At 42.5% G+C, this 15,861-nt stretch overlaps 1 protein-coding gene across 1 annotated transcript in view; it reads left to right on the plus strand.

The window, feature by feature from the left end:
* Positions 1 to 212: 212 nt before the first annotated feature.
* The window catches only part of ST7 (suppression of tumorigenicity 7), a 163,961-nt gene continuing 148,312 nt past the window's right edge, over positions 213 to 15,861 (plus strand). Inside the window, exons 1-2 of the mRNA XM_019654761.1 lie at positions 213 to 236; positions 12,450 to 12,609. Coding sequence (XP_019510306.1) covers positions 213 to 236; positions 12,450 to 12,609 — 184 coding nt within the window. The remainder of the gene's footprint in view (positions 237 to 12,449; positions 12,610 to 15,861) is intronic.

Genomic DNA, 15,861 nt, shown 5'->3' on the forward strand with positions numbered 1-15,861 from the left:
ACTTGGCAAGAGTGGAAGTGAAATCAGGGACATGTTAGTCCAAGTTTATGGGGATAATGCTATGAAGAAAATGGCATTGTACAAATGGATTAAACGTTTTCCTGAGGGGGAAGAACGTGTCTGATGAAGAGAGATCAGCGTGGCCAGTAACAAGCAGAACTGACAAAAACATTGCAAAAATTCATCGAATAGTGCATCAAAATTGTCGACGGATGGTGAGAAGTCTAGCAGACCAGGTAAACATCGATAGAGAAGCAGTTAGGAAAATCTTAACTGAAAATCTTGGCATGGGAAAGGTGTGTGCAAAAATGGCCCTGAAAGAGCTCACCGATAAACAAAAGCAAAGGAGAGTTGAAGTTTGCCAAGACCTTTTGGAGAGAAAAGATGATGTTTTGGGTTGTGTTATCACTGGTGATAAAACATGGGTTTACCAATATGACTCTGAAACAAGCGTCAAAGTGCACAATGGCAGCCAATTCTCCACGACCGAAAATATTCCGTCAGTCCAAATCAAGAGTCAAAACGATGTTGCTAACCTTTTTTGATATCAGAGGGATTATTCATTATGAATTTTTGTACTAACTGGACAAACAGTTAACCAAGTTTTCTATTTGGAAGTACCGAAAAGGCTGCATGAAAAGTTAGACGACCTGAACTTTTCGCCAACAATTCATGGCTCTTACATCATGACAATGCACCAGCTCACACAGTACTGTCTGGGAGGGAGTTTTTAGCCACTAAACAAATAACTGTATTAGAACACCCTCCCTATTCACTTGATCTGGCCCCCATGACTTCTTTCTTTACAAAGATAAAAGAAATATTGAAAGGAAGATATTTTGATGACATTCAGGACATCAAGGGTAATACGACAACAGCTCTGATGGCCATTCCAGAAAAAGAGTTCTAAAATTGCTTTGTAGTGTGGGCTAGGCGCTGGCGTCAGTGCATAGCTTTTCAATGGGAGTACTTCAAAGGTGACCATAGTGATATTCAGCAATGAGGTATGTAGCACTTTTTCTAGAATGAGTTCGTGAACTGAATTGTCAGACCTCGTAAGTTTGCAGATGACCAAATGGCAGTGAACACCTTTCATGTTTAGAAATGCAGTTTTGACCCGTTCTGATTTGTCTCATTAGGGCACAGCCATGGGCTTCCAGCCAATCAGCATTTCGTGTGTTTGTGTGGCAGGCACTTTAGGAAGTCATTTCATGTATCTAAGTGTGACTCCCCACCAGTGCCTCAGCTTCCACGGAGACTCCGTGGCACCAGCACATGCCCCTGGGCCACAGTGTTCTGCGTGGAATGCTCAGAGCCCAACCTCTCACTGACCCATCACTCCTGCAGCCACATGGGTAGCCCCGATTCATCATTCCGCAAGTCTCAGATGCAGTGCCTTTTTTGTTTTTTTTTAAGATTTTATTGGGGAATTGGGGAAGGGAAACAGTGTTGGGGAATTGAGGAAGGGCAACAGCCAAATTGTTGTCCTTCAGTCTTAGTTGTGGAGGGCGCAGCTAGCTCAGCTCCAAGTCCATTCGCCATCCGGCCACCCATCGGCAACTTGTGGCTGCTCAGCTCAAGGTGCTGTGTTCAATCTTAGTTGCGGGGGTGGGGGGCGTGGTATGTGTCCCCCATCCCATGCAGAATTGAACTGGCAACCTTGTTAGGAGCACGTGCTCTCACCAGCTGAACCATCCCTTGTGGGCAGCTCAGTGGCAGCTCAGCTTGGGCGGAGCTCACTGGCACATGTGGGAATTGAACCAGCGACGATGTTGCTCAGAGCTCATGCTCTTAACCAACTGGGCCACTCAGCTGGCCCCTGGGCCAACATTTTTCTTGCTCTCCTAATTGGTGCCCTGTGTCCTCATAACTTCCTGACTTGTCCTCTTTAGTATTTGCTTATCAGTTTACTTTTCTGTCTCACCCAATAGATTGTGACTGGGAGCAGGAACAGTGCTCTGTGTGCTGCTGTGTCCCCAGCACCTGTCCCAGGTAGACATTGAGCTAATACGCACTGAGGTTATGAGGGAGAGCAGCTCTGGGAAGGTGTGGGACTCTCCTGGGGGGGACGCCATACCACAGTTGGTTTCACACTTAAAGACCGTCTCCGAATCCTGGTCTTTCCCAGGCAAAACGCTTTTACGTAGGATCTTTTCAGGTTTTTTTCCCCCATCCAGCCTAAATAAGCTTAGTTTCGTTAACCTTTCTTTCTAGGGACTTTTCCTCCTAACTTTTTAAATGATTGCTGATTATTATTTTGGAACTTTGTTGTTTTTTTCTATTTCACATGCATTAGAAGGAACCCAGGACAAAGCAGGCCCATAGTTGGGGTTTTGTACTCTTTGCTATGCTGCTTACTCAGTGCTGTCTAGTCAGGACCTTCAAGTCTTTGATGCTGCCTGAGTCCTTTCATTCCAGGACTTCTCTGCATCAGGTGGACCCCATCTAAGGAGACAAAGGCACGGGGTCCAGTGGTCACCATTTTACGGAAGGCTTTTCCCAGGAGTGTGACTGCCTGTGCTCTGAAGCATATGGAGGAAGGCTCTTATTGTCACAAGGCCCAGAAACGTGACTGGCTTGTCGCAGGCAGGGCCTCACAGGGAGAGTGCACGTGATTCCCGAGTAAGCCCTCTGGTATTCTAGTTCCCAGCTCACAGGAGTGATTCTTTACTTCTCACGGTTGATCTGTTGCATTACCTTATCTCCTCTCCTCTGTGATCCATAGAGGTCACTTACTTTTCATTCCTTATACCTATCCCTCCTACCTAGTTTCCTTTTAGGGCCATACTCAGTTCCTTCCCATTTACTGATTAATTAAATGAGAAGACTGTCAAGTTCAAGTTCAGCATCTTCGGAATGCTCCTGGTGCAGTCCCAGAGGCTGCCCTAGAATAACGGGTACAGTGTTATTTGAGCAGCGACCTGTTGGGAGTGTGCAGCTGGAGCAAATCAACAGCCTTCTGACTTATTAACTGTTGTCTCTGGGTTGAAGTAAGACATTCGGAAAATGCTGTGAGTGTGTCCTTCACAGAGCTCCATTAGTCTTTTCCTGTTTGTTCTTGAGCTCAGTTTGCCCCAGCAGATGTGCAGGTCACACTGATGCGCCTGTAGATTTCAGGAAAGTCCAATTTACATTTCAAAGCACAATTTTTAGGTGCTGATCCAAGTTTTATTACTTTATCAGACCACATGTTTTCAAAATGGTTGCTAGCAACCTTGAAGAGACAAGGCAAGCTGTTCCTTGGCGTTAAGGCCGTCTGGCCTGCAGTGTCCATCCCCACGGTAACAGGGCACAAACCTTCAGCCGGACTCTTCCCTCTTCAGGGCGGCTGCCCGCTGTCCCCCTGGGGTGGCACACACCAGTGACAAGAACATAGCGGAGCTGTTTTTAAAGGTCAGAGGTAAAAATAAGTACAGTATTATAAACATCCATCATTTCGTATCATTTATTTATAGCTTCCTCTGTTTTTCTAATGAAAGGCTGCTATTTTCCTTTTGCTATTTTGTTCTGTAATATTTTTATCCACACCCATGTGCGCCCTGTGGTGTCATGGCCTGAGCTCTGGGGGCGGGACCACTGGTGTTCAGTTTGCCCAGCCTTCAGCTGTGGCATACGATGGATAATACTGACCTCATGGGGCCGGCCGNCATATATACGAGGAAGGATTTTGTTTGTTTTTGTTTTTTTAAAATCAGAAGTCCTGGGGAATGGTTGTCACAACTTTCTCACCTAGCACCCTGCCCTTACAGTCATTCAGCATTCATCAAATGGGGAGGACCTCTCTGGACCAGGCTGTGCTGGGTGCTGGAGGACGGAGGCACAGTGAGTGCTTGTTGGCTAGAGGTGCCCAGAGCCAGGAGGACCGTGTCTCCATGAGGTTTCAGTCTCTTTGCTGTGTAACTACAGGGAAGGTCTTCTTCCATTGGAGACAGGCATATCTTTTTTCCTTCCTGATGGTAAACAGTTCATGAGAAAGAGAAATAGTCATAAAATGGTGTTCAACCCTAAATCAAAACACATTTTAAATCACTAAGAATACAGGAAGCCGGATACAAGCCTTTCTCCTGCTCTTGACCAGGATATAGTTCCTCATCGTCTGCCTAATTGTAAATAAAGGGGACAGATAATTTGAGATCTTGTTTCCATTGGCGTGAGGACTGTCAGGGTTTGCAGGTAACCAGGTTTTGGAGAGACCTTCATGGCTGGACAGATGGCCTCCCTACAGCAAGGGACAAGAAGCAGAAGACTGACTACTGCTTCCATGTGGTTCCCAAGATCACAGCTGAGGAAAGAAAGTGCCAGCTCCTCTCCTCAGCAGAGCCAGATGCCCAGGACAGCAGAAACAGTCCACCTTTAAAGTTGCCAAGGCAACATCAAGGGCAAGGGGAAGAGGAGACAGAATGATTTATGAGGGCTTCTTGTCATAGGCATGAGTCTAAAAATACACTTCTATGTCTTTTTTCTTACAAGGATAAATGCCACAGGATTTATAAAGGGAATTGTGGTGCATGAGAGCTTGGGACCTTCTCAGAGCCCAAGGGAACCAGGGTGAAGTGCAAGGAGAGGGGAAGCAGAGGAACCAAATTATTGGGTTGTCGGAAAAGTCATGACGTATTTTTGCTATGTTTTTCATTGCAAAAATGCATCATGACTTTTCTGGCAACCCGATAGAAAATGCGCCCACTGGTGCTTTCAATCTTCCATTAAACTGATGCTGTGCCCAGGTGTAAAACTGACTTTTTTTTTTCAAACATGCAAATATTGTATATTTAAAATGTGCCTATTTCCATATTTAAAAAAACGTTTTCTCTCAGCTGCTACTTTAATATTAAGGGTTTACAAAGACAGTTACAGATCAGCCTGTGGACTAATGTGTCATGGCAGCAGAGTTTGCAGGTATATTTTATTTATGGACAGTTGAGAAAGAAGCTCTCGGGGCAGATAGAGTTGGCATGTCTTCATACCCTTTCTGGGCATCCTGCAGTTAGCCAGAGTTGTCAGATGTCCACACTGATTTTCACTTTCATGAATTATACATGATTGGATCAGTTTTATATTACTGCATAACAAGTGATCACAGATACAGCAGCTTAAAACAACCCACATGTATTATCTCACAGTTTCTGTTGGTTAAGGATGCAGGCACAGGATAGCTGGGTCTTTTGCTCTGGGTCTCACCAGGCTGTACTGAAGGTGTCCATCAAGCTGTGAGCTTATCTACAAGTTCATCTGAAGGAGAATCTACCTCCAAAGCTCACTCAGGCCATTGGCAGAAATCATTGCTGTAGAACTGAAGGCTTCTGTTTCCTATTGGCTGTTGGCCCGTAGTCCATTGCCACATGGGCTTCTCAACGTGGCCACTTCCAACACTGAACTAGCAAGGAGATGTCTGCATGCCTGCTACCAAGTCGCTGTCTTACACATCTTCATTAGAAGTGAGTTACATGTCCTGCCTGCATTCGAGGGGAGGGAGGCCATTGGGTTACCTTAGTGTTTGTCCATCGCAATGTCGTTCTGATAAAAAGGGCAAGTTCTTTAATTTTAAAAGCTGTGCAATCTGGAATCTGTTCAAAATTAGCATGTGAGCAAGCTAAGCTATTACAGCTTCTATTTTCACTTTTTTACCTTTGGCGAATGAGGAAGGGCACAAGGGAAGTTGCAACCATAATAGGAGCTGACAGGAAGGAAGAGAGGTTTAATAGGGCTGAAAGAACAATAAAATGAAAGAAAAGAATATTCTGTTTTCTCACAGGGAACAATGCAAATGATGGATTAAACTATTCCATATGTGTTGTCTAACCACTTTGGAGGTCTGAGAAAACAATTTGATGGAAGTTTCCTGCTAGCATNTCTCTCTACCCAGCTTAAATCTCTTGACATCTTTCCTTAATTTAATAAAGAGCCCACACTCTTCTTACTGTCACTATTATTTTGCTGTCTGTCTTTGTGGATGCCTTAAATAAGCTTCATGCATAGATTACCCTTTATAAAAATACAGTCAACAATAATAATCATGGAAATTCCCATTTTTATTATACTGAGTTTTCACCTAAGACTGAGCTTTTGAATATTATTATTAATTTAATTCCACTAGTATTTACTGAATGTCTACTACTGTGCATGCATGCAGTAGTTCTATTCATTTCTATCTAGAATAGATATAGCATTTATGATCTGATGTCATAAGAATGTTCAAATAGTTACATTTAAGCAGATGGAAATTATCCTTAGTAATTTTAGGGCCCAGTCGCCCCACTTCTTAACATTTGGGTTTCTAATATTTGGCTAAATCAGCCCACCAAACATGTATGCTGGTATGGAAATACCAGATACCATGGGACTAATATCATTTTCCACTTCTTTTTTCTTGTGTTGTTTTTATTATTTAATAAGAAAAATATTATAAAAGTACATTGTGTTTATCTCTACCCTTAATAACTTTCTATATCATAGTCTGGTTTCAGCTAAATATAAAGGAAAAAGAAGGTCAAAGCTGAGAGTAATCAAAACATTTTCTTAAAATAGAGGAACTCGTTTTTAAATTCCTATTGTCTTAATAATAATAAAATGACTATTGTCTTAATAACAGAAGAGTGAATCTGTTGATTTTCTTGGAGCGTCATAAGATAGGTTTTTGCTGACTCTTACACGAAATACAACATGGCCGACAAAGTCTCCTGGACATTGGCAAAAGCACTTCAGGGGCATTGCTTATTTGATAAAATTGTCAGAAAAACTAAAAATAAACTGAAAATACCAGGTGTAAACATTAGTCTATATGAAAACTCATAGTGTAGCTTAAGGAATCATTCTTAAAGATTCCTTAAAGAGTCATTTGTTCTGATTAAAAGCTGAAAGACCTGAGCTACCTAAGAATAATTTGGGGTAGGGTGTGGGGAATGGGGAGTGAGGAGATTGTGACTGCTACAGGGCAGACTGTTCGTGTATTTGTTTAACTGTTGGATCCGTGCAGATTGACCCGAGTGCAGAACCTCTCAAAATTTGCAGTAATCTTTTTAACTGTGGGCCAGAGGAGAAATGTCGTTAATTATACAGTTTGTTTCTTTAAAAAAAAAANCGTGAGTACCAGTTCTTAACTCAGCCCCCTCCACTGTTTAGGGGAGCAGGTGGCTGAGGAGAGGTTGACTGAGCCCAGGAAAGCCGGAGGTCCAGACCCACGGTGTAGCTTTCTAAGCAAAACATACAGGAGCCAAGAGTTAAAACGTCTGCCGTGGACCGGCCGAGTGGCTCAATTGGTTAAGAGCGCGAGCTCTGAGCAACAGGGTTGCCAGTTAGATCCCCCCATGGGCCAGTGAGCTGCGCCTAAGCTGAGCTGCCCACAGGTGGCAGGATGGCTCAGCTGGTGAGAGCACGTGCTCCTAACAACTACGATGCCAGTTCGACTCCCACATGGGATGGTGGACTATTCCCCCCACACACACACACACACAACTAAGATTGAACACAGCACCTTGAGCTGAGCTGCCGTCGGGCGGCCGGATGGTGACTGGACTTGGAGCTGAGCTAGCTGCACCCTCCACAACTAACACTGAAGGACAACTTGGCTGTTCCCCTTCCCCAATTCCCCAATAAAAATCTTAAAAAAAAAAAAAAAGCCTGTCGTGAGGAATTGGGAGGCACTTGGAAAGGGTCGGTGGGTCTGAAGAAAGGATATACTGAGAATTCTAACAGGAAACTAAAAGGTTATGGATCTTACTATAACCCATAGCAACTTAGCCTTAGTTTGTGCCGTGTAAGCCCAGAAGATCCCCTCTTGTCAAAAACTGTTCACCGCTAGATATATTTCTGAAGATTTAGAGCAGGTGTCAATTTGGCAGTTTTTCCATAGCAGTGGGCTGCTAGAAAGTGTCCTGTTTCCTCTTTAATCTCCACCGTCACTGTATTTACCCTCTGGTGATAGCATCATCCACTTTAATCCTTAGGAAGCGCTTACTCAGCTGCAGACTGTGACAGCTTTATACTTCCCGTGGAGTTAACGGAGTTGGTGCAGGGTTACTGAGGTCCTACCACATGGGAACTTTGAAGTGTTTTTGAGTGTGATCTAGAGTATATTCACGAAGAGAAGTATTTTACATGTAGAACATCAGTTCAAGAAGAGGCGCTCTTATTGACTAGGAACAATCTAGGCACCTTCAGGACTGCAGGAAACATGGAAGGGCCTCGTCTGTTATTCCTCTGTCACATTTTTGTTACCTCCCTGTGGGAGATGAGACCAGTTTGCACCTCAGGCCAGCTGCAAACCTGGATCCTCTCCCCAGCCCCGTGCACTAGTCATCCTGTGCTTCTGTCCGTAGTAATGGAGGAGCTCCCAAGGCATTGGTAACTGAGACCTTGACAAACGGGTCTCTGTTTGAAATGTGATCAGGGTCCTGAGTATCGCTTATGGCCCTTCTGTTCTGCAAGAGATAGATCCAAGCCACTTTTTCCACCCTCACATTTCCAATCCCATCCCCACTTCCTTATTCTCAGAAGGAGAATTATTCCCTTATTCACCTGCTGTCTCCACCAAGATCAGTGTCACCCACTTTAATTCCTTCGCTGTCTTCTTACATAGCTCATATCACACCCTGCTTTCCAAAATGGAATGTGTCCCTCTAGTCATTCATCCTTCCCATTTTTTTTTTTTCTGTCTCAGAACAAGAAATGGTAGGTTACCTTTTTGGGGCAGGGTGGGTGTGTTTCCTGAGCGCTTGCCATTTTGCCTCTTGCTTCCTTGTACTCTTTTGCGTCTGCAGTTTCTCTCTCTCCACTAGATTCTTTCCTCATCCACAAATATGTGTAGACCTCTCTTTTTTATAACAAACAAAATGAACACAAAACCTTTCATTGGTCCTGCTGTTTATTTAGATTATGTCCCATTAAATCTCTGGGCCAGTGCTTATCATCCATCCATTCAACCTTCTGACCATCCATCAGTCCAGTCTCCCTCCCTCGCTTCCTCTGTCCCTCCCTCCCACCCTTCCATCCATCTATCCAGCATTAACAGAGTGCTTGCTGTCACCTTATTTTATACATTAAATACCTGAGCCCCAGAGAACCAAGGGAACCAGCCCAGGTCATACAACTCAGCTGTCCTGAAGTGTATTAGTGTTTTCAACTTTCAGCTAGATGGTAGGGTCACTGTTGGCTTCCTGAATGTTAAACCTAGTTGATCCTTTTTAGTTTTCATTTTACTTATTTTGTATAATCCTTGGGGTGGAAGCATGATAGGAGAAAAGTACGAGAGAGATTATGTTTTTAAGACTATGACATACATACATTTGTATGTTAATTCTATGGTTATTTTTCAGATTAAAAACTTTTTCTTCCACTGTGGCAAGCTCAGTAAGCTACTCACATGTCCAAAGACTAATTTTAAAATTGAAATTTGTTTATGAGAGCTTTGTGGTTTACATTGTAGGTTATGCACCAGGGAGAAGAATTGAAAGTGACACCAAGTATGTTCATGTTAGATAACACCATCTGCCCATTTGGGTCAGTGCAGCTCTTTTAAAATATCCTGAGGTGCTGGCCCAAAGCCTGCGTGTTTCAGGATAAGGGGCAGATTGTTACGCTGAGACCCCAAACTAGAGACTTGGTTTGAAGTTGAAGAAGGCTTCAAGTGCTTTCTTTCCTTCACTGGCTGCCCATTCAGTGCATATTGGAGCCTGTGCTCCAGGGTGTTTAGGACACGAGTATAGAGACAGACAGGGATGGGTAAGAAGCCATCTACTGCTGTGACAAAAGGGCCTGAGAAGGCCCTACTCTTCTCGCCCAAACAGCTGCAAAAATAACCCAGTCTTTGCCGAGGTCCATTATTCTTCCTACATTAGAAATACTGGGTGGGAGGTCTATCTGCTATTATAGTGTAAATGTGAATTGAGAGGAGTCATTGATGCCTTAGGATCAATACTCTGGTCTGTTTGATAGATACTTCTGTGTTGGGTTTGACAGCGAAGAAAGCCCTGACGGACAGGAGAGTGGGAGGTTACTACGAAGTGAAGATTTAAAAAGGGCAATGATAGGCTATACCTGTCTGTGTTTAATGATCAAGAGAGTTAGAAAAAGATTTCTTGTTATAGGGCCTTCGTAAGATTAGTGGCCCAGACTAAGCAGCTCCTTAATTAGCCGGGTCGGGTCACTGCATGCTTATTCCTCATTTCTACAATAAATGGAGTCGTCCATGGTCCTTTAAAGTCCATTTTAATGCTGGCATCCTGGGATTCTTCTGGAGGAACTGAGAAATCAGAACTGAAGCATCGCAAGGTGTTTCTGTGGTGGAAGCAACCTGTGAGAGGCATCGTGGGTCTGTGGCATGGGCCACGTTGGTGCTCTGTCACCTGGAGCACAGCTGGTGCCTGGTATGGAGCCTGTAGTGCCGTGCGGCTGAGTGAACTGGGCCCGGTGTGTGTCCACGCAAGGTAATACAGAAAGCGGAGCAAAGACAGGGCAAAGAAAGTGGCCTCCCCCCACCCCCACCCAACCACATGTGACTGAGAGCCACTGCCAGTCTACGACCACAGCTCTGAGTCCTTTGGGGCCTCCCTTCTCTTCTAAGTTCTTCAGGGCATTAACGGGTGGTCGGGACTAAATGCTGAGCAATACCCTTTTTCATAGCGATTTTCAGGGCTTTCGGCCAACTTAGGAACAAAACAAGATGCTGTACTAGCCTGAAGTGTAGACCGGCAGAAAGACGGGTGCATCCCAGCAGTATGTGAGGTGTGCTGCCCATGGCGGTGTGCACGTCCTCAGTGAAATAAACGATGGCTTTGCTGTCACTTTCGAGAACCATCTATGCAGCAGGCTCTGAACCAGGTCTTTCACATGGGGTCTGAACTGAAATGTTTTATGTGGCTGTGAAACTGAGGACCCTTAATAATAAATATATTCTTAATAGCAATATGATTTATGATAAAAATAAATACGATTTCCACTTTACAGTTGAACAAACTGATGTCAAATAGATTAACTCATCTGAGTTTACAAATTCCCCGCTAGATCCATGGTTTGTGAATTTACCATTTTTTAAACTTTCTTCCTTCTTTAAGCAAAAGCTCTTATACTTATTAATAGCACTTCACATGGTATAGACTAGTCCTGTTTCTTCTTAGCTTTCAACCATATTCTCCTATCTGCCCAGTGAAATTACTTGTATTATTAACACGTGAAAATTCTTATGGTCAGAAGGGGTAACTCTTTGGAATTAAGTCAAGTTGTCCTGTTAATAGGATTGGAAACATTTGGTTTGATCGTTAGTTCCTTCTGGTCATTCATAGATGTTCTTTCTGTCTTGTTTTAAAGAAATTTTGGGTAGAGAAAAAGAGAGAAAACATCAATTTTTAAATAATAGCCCAAAGCCGATTCCAGAGTAGATATCAAAACCTTGTTTTTATGAAATAAAAATAAGGATAAAGGTAATTAATTCTATGTTAATTCCACATTCTATATTATGTTATAAAAATATAGTTTAGTTATCCTGTGAGACTTTGGGATATAATTGATTCTTAAATTTCTTCTGCGTAATCATTTGTGACTGCTTAAGAAACAAATTGCAAATCAAACCGGGAGGAGAGGAAAGGATGTGGGAGAGAGCAACTTGAGCAGCAGTGGGGGTATTCACAAGAGGGCAGGGGCCGCTGGGAAAGGCGGGGAGAGGCCACCTGCATCCCCAGTGCTCAGGGAATCCTGAGTGCAGTCTAGTCACATGAGCATCATTGCCTCTTTCCTTTTATTAAGGAGAGTTATTTCTTTTTTCTTGTGTGGTGCACAGTACGTAACAATTGGTAATCTTGTGGACTAGGAAGCATGAGTGGTGGACAGCAGATGCTTGTGTTTTATAAAGCCCTTCTTAACAGGTGGGACATTGCTGAGTCTCTCAGCAGTTGGGTGCCAGCCATACATGAAATGGGATGCCTTTCACTCTTTTTGCAAAACCAGCATTTCTCCAAGGAGCTACTTATTCCTTAAGAGGAATTTTGCTATCTTAAAAATTCGAGGCAGGCATGGCTTTATCAGAATGTAAAGTGCCAAGAATTGGGATATTTCGTAAGCCACACTTTTAAAACGGGCCTATTTGTATACCTTTCTGAAGTTCTTTTTAAGTTATGATGATTTTGTTATTAGAGTACTATGTAAATTTGGAGGAAAATAATATTGAGCAACTCTTAACAGTGTTCTTTTATCCATGATTGTAGTTACAGATTTTTCTTGAAAACCAATATTAAATGGAGAAAACAACATTAAGAATTTAAAATATAAATCAAATTAAATTAAATTTTAATTTTATTACACTTTAATTTTTAAAATAAATGAAAGACATTTTTGGAATAAAAACTGTTTAAGTACTTAAGGTAGATATAATTAGTAAATGAAACATATTTTATGGACATGTGCATAAAATTATAAACAATAACAAGAACCATAACGTGCTTATTATTTTTCTATTCTAGATATTTGAATGGTGGTATTTTCGCAAGTACGGAACATCCTTCATTGAGCAAGTCTCAGTGAGTCACTTGCGCCCCCTTCTGGGAGGGGTTGACAACAACTCCTCCAACAATTCTAACTCCAGTAACGGGGATTCAGATTCCAACAGACAAAGCGTCTCAGGTATTGGAAAGTCCTTCCGTTTTTGCAACATTATTTGCTTACTCTTCCTAAATTATTGTGACTATATGACAGTAAGAATGTTGTTATTTAAATATTAGACTTCAGAAAAAAATGCAGTTGATTTTCGCAAGAAGTGGACAACCTCTACCAGAGAAGTACCAGGAAAAGGAAATGTTTACCTTTTTAAATCTTACTTTCTGTTTCATTTGATTTAGCTAATGATCATTTAGGCCAATGTTCCCAGCTTGGGACTCCAGCCTTGTGGTCCCTAATTTCTCAAACATTGAATGTATCCATTCTTTTCCATGTAATTACGGAATTTCTAAGTAAAGCTGATCACGTAACTCCTCCACGGAAGAGAAGGCCCAGACTCCTTAGCGCAGCGTAAGCTGCTTCTAATTTACCTTGCCAGCCTCTGCTGCTGTCCCAGTCCAGCCCCTCCCCTTTGCGCGTCTTGAACATGCGGCCTTTTCTCCAGACCCTCTGCCTAGAAGTCTGTCTCCCTCTTGCCCGTATTTGCTCATCTTTCACAACCCGGCTCAACTGTCACCTCTTGGGAGGACTTCTGTGATGGGTTGTACATCTCTCCAACTTCACTGACTCTTAATATTTTTATCTTTAGCAACGTTTATCAAATTGCACTGTAATCTTTAAACTTGCTGCTTTATTACAGTATCTCTAGTATTTTGCAGCATTTGTTTGCTAAATCATTGAAACTCAGTGAATGAATGAATGAGCACATGCAAAGCCTGTGCTTTCTCCACCCATGAAAGAAGAGGGAAGAATAGAATTTCCTAGCTTGGTCTCGTCATTAACTCAGTAAACATTTCCTGAGTTCCTAATATGAACTTGGCCTTGTGTAGGTTCTTAAGAATGTTATGATTTTTTTAAAAAGCCCAAGTCCTTGTCCCCATGGAACTTGCATGTCTACTGATGGATACAAAGTGATAAGTGCTCTGACTGGATGAGGGAACCATATGGTGCTGTGGAGAACAAAGGAGTTGGCTTGACCCAAACGGGGAAGTTGTTTGCTTCTTGAAGGAGAGAGCACTAGTTCCGAGACTTAAAGGATGAAGAGGAAGAAATTAAGATGTTTTTCTCTTCCTCCCTAGAATAACTCAGTCCACAGCCCATAACTGTCTACCAGGTGATAGGCATCAAGGAGCATTGTGTGTACATTTTATTGCTGATGTTGACTCAGTGCTCTTCTCCTACACCCTCTGTCAGCCAGCCATGAGGGCAGTGGGCACCTCTAGGCATTCACNAAAAAAAAATACTGACCTCATGGAGCTGAAGTGAGAATTAAATTCTCTAACAGGTGAAGGTGCTTTTGTCATAAACTTTAAAATACATAGGTAAGTAGACAGATTGAAGTGGCAAGTACTAAGCATTGATATTTATGCTCTGAATTGCCAGTGCCGTGTCTGAATGATTTTAGCCAGAATACCCAGTAAGACTATAAGATTAATAGGTTCTTAAATGAGCACCTTCCACTCTCTAAATGTTCTTGTTCCTGCTTTTCTCTTTCTCTACTTGTGTCTCTATTTCCTTTAATGCCCACCGTTACTTCTCCCAACTCTAGCCAGCTTTCTATAACTGGATATGATAGAAAAGTACGTTCTAATTTTTAATTACTGTTGCTATGTAATCTTCATTAAATAAAACCAAATGAGTAGAATGTTTATTTTTATCTCTTTAAAAAACTCAAATAATTTTTTTCACTTATCAATTAACTCTTGATAATTAATGGATTTTTAGTAGAAAACCTTTCTCCCCCCATTGCTTTATGCTTTGTTGCTGGGGAGTCAACAGCAGGGCTACGAATGTACTTCTAATTCAGGCGAATCTTTTTCTCTTAGAAATGTGTATTTCATTGAAGTCTATGCTCAGCTTGTCCCTAGAAACTTACTGAAAAGTGTGTGGTACAGATAGGAGTGTTCATAACTGCAGAATAACACACGAGTACTCTGTTTTGGTGATTGTTTTTTAATAATGGGAAATGTGGGGTCATTCATAGTGTGAAAGGGGGAATTTTGAGGTTTTTGGCCCCTCAGAATCATAGTTACCAGCTCTAGCTTTGTAACTAGAGTTGTTTGATTTTGTTTTTTTAATCTGCTTCCTTTCACTGACTGTTGCGTGAGAAATGACAAATCACTATGTTTTTGTTTTTTTAATGGCCAAGCTAAGCCACTTCAGCTGTACCTCCTCTTGTCACAATTCTGGGCTGCTGTCTCCTTCCATGACTTTCTCTGCTTCCCGGAAAGAGTCCACTTCACTAGGTCGTGACTACTGACTGAGCACGCTGTTAGTCCAGAGTGGGATTACAAATGACAGGCCAGAGGTCAATTTCACTCTAAGAGGGGCTACAGGGGAGAAGGGTGCATTGAGAGGATGACCGATCGGCAGGAAGGATGGAATCAGTGTACCCTTCCACACCCACACCTTTGCAAAGGGCTCATGGCTCAGCCCGTGCGACTGCTTAGAAAGGCTGGGCTGTGTGCTCAGCTCCTTAGAGCAGGCCCTCAATGCTCATGGCGCCCCTCCAACCACCTCCTGCCCGCCTGGGTCTGGCTAAGCCCACTTACTCTCCTGCACCTCTTCCCTTACCCCTGGCTGCAGCTGCGTCCCTCTTATGCGTTCATAAGATTCTATGCACAGGACCTGCGTAAGTATTCGTCTGACTTGGTGGCAATTGCTTATCTACTTTCCTGTTTCCCAGCTAGACTGTGGCCATCTACAGGGTGGGAACTGTGTCTGATTCACATGTCCATTCTTGTCTGTGGTTTCATTCACAAACAGAAGTATTTGTTGAATGAGCATAGGATCTCTGTTCATGGTTGTGACTTTGCTTTTTGGACTGAGCTCAGGACAAACACCCATAGCCTTTTCTCCTAATGACGTCAAAACCCTACTTCTAATTCTGACATCCTTCCTTCTGAAGCTGGAGGGGATCTGACCCACAAACAAATTCAGTAAACCAATGTGAGTATGTGTGTAAAAGCTCTTTAGGTCAGTTGTTGTTTTGGTAATAGTCAAGGTTTTGTGCAACATCTAGATATAAATGATAATGACTTAAATATATTTATAAAATGTAAGGGCAAACCTTTCTTAGTGGGCAACCAGATCAATTGTATAGTTGATATGAACAGATACCAGGAACTGGTCAGGAAGGTCCCTGGCTGTGAACATTCATTTTTAGTGAATATTCATTTTCATTGAATTCAATTATTTATTTTTTTTAAAGATTTTTTT

The sequence above is a fragment of the Hipposideros armiger genome, unplaced genomic scaffold (assembly GCF_001890085.2).
Source record: "Hipposideros armiger isolate ML-2016 unplaced genomic scaffold, ASM189008v1 scaffold_230, whole genome shotgun sequence".
NCBI lineage: Eukaryota > Metazoa > Chordata > Mammalia > Chiroptera > Hipposideridae > Hipposideros > Hipposideros armiger.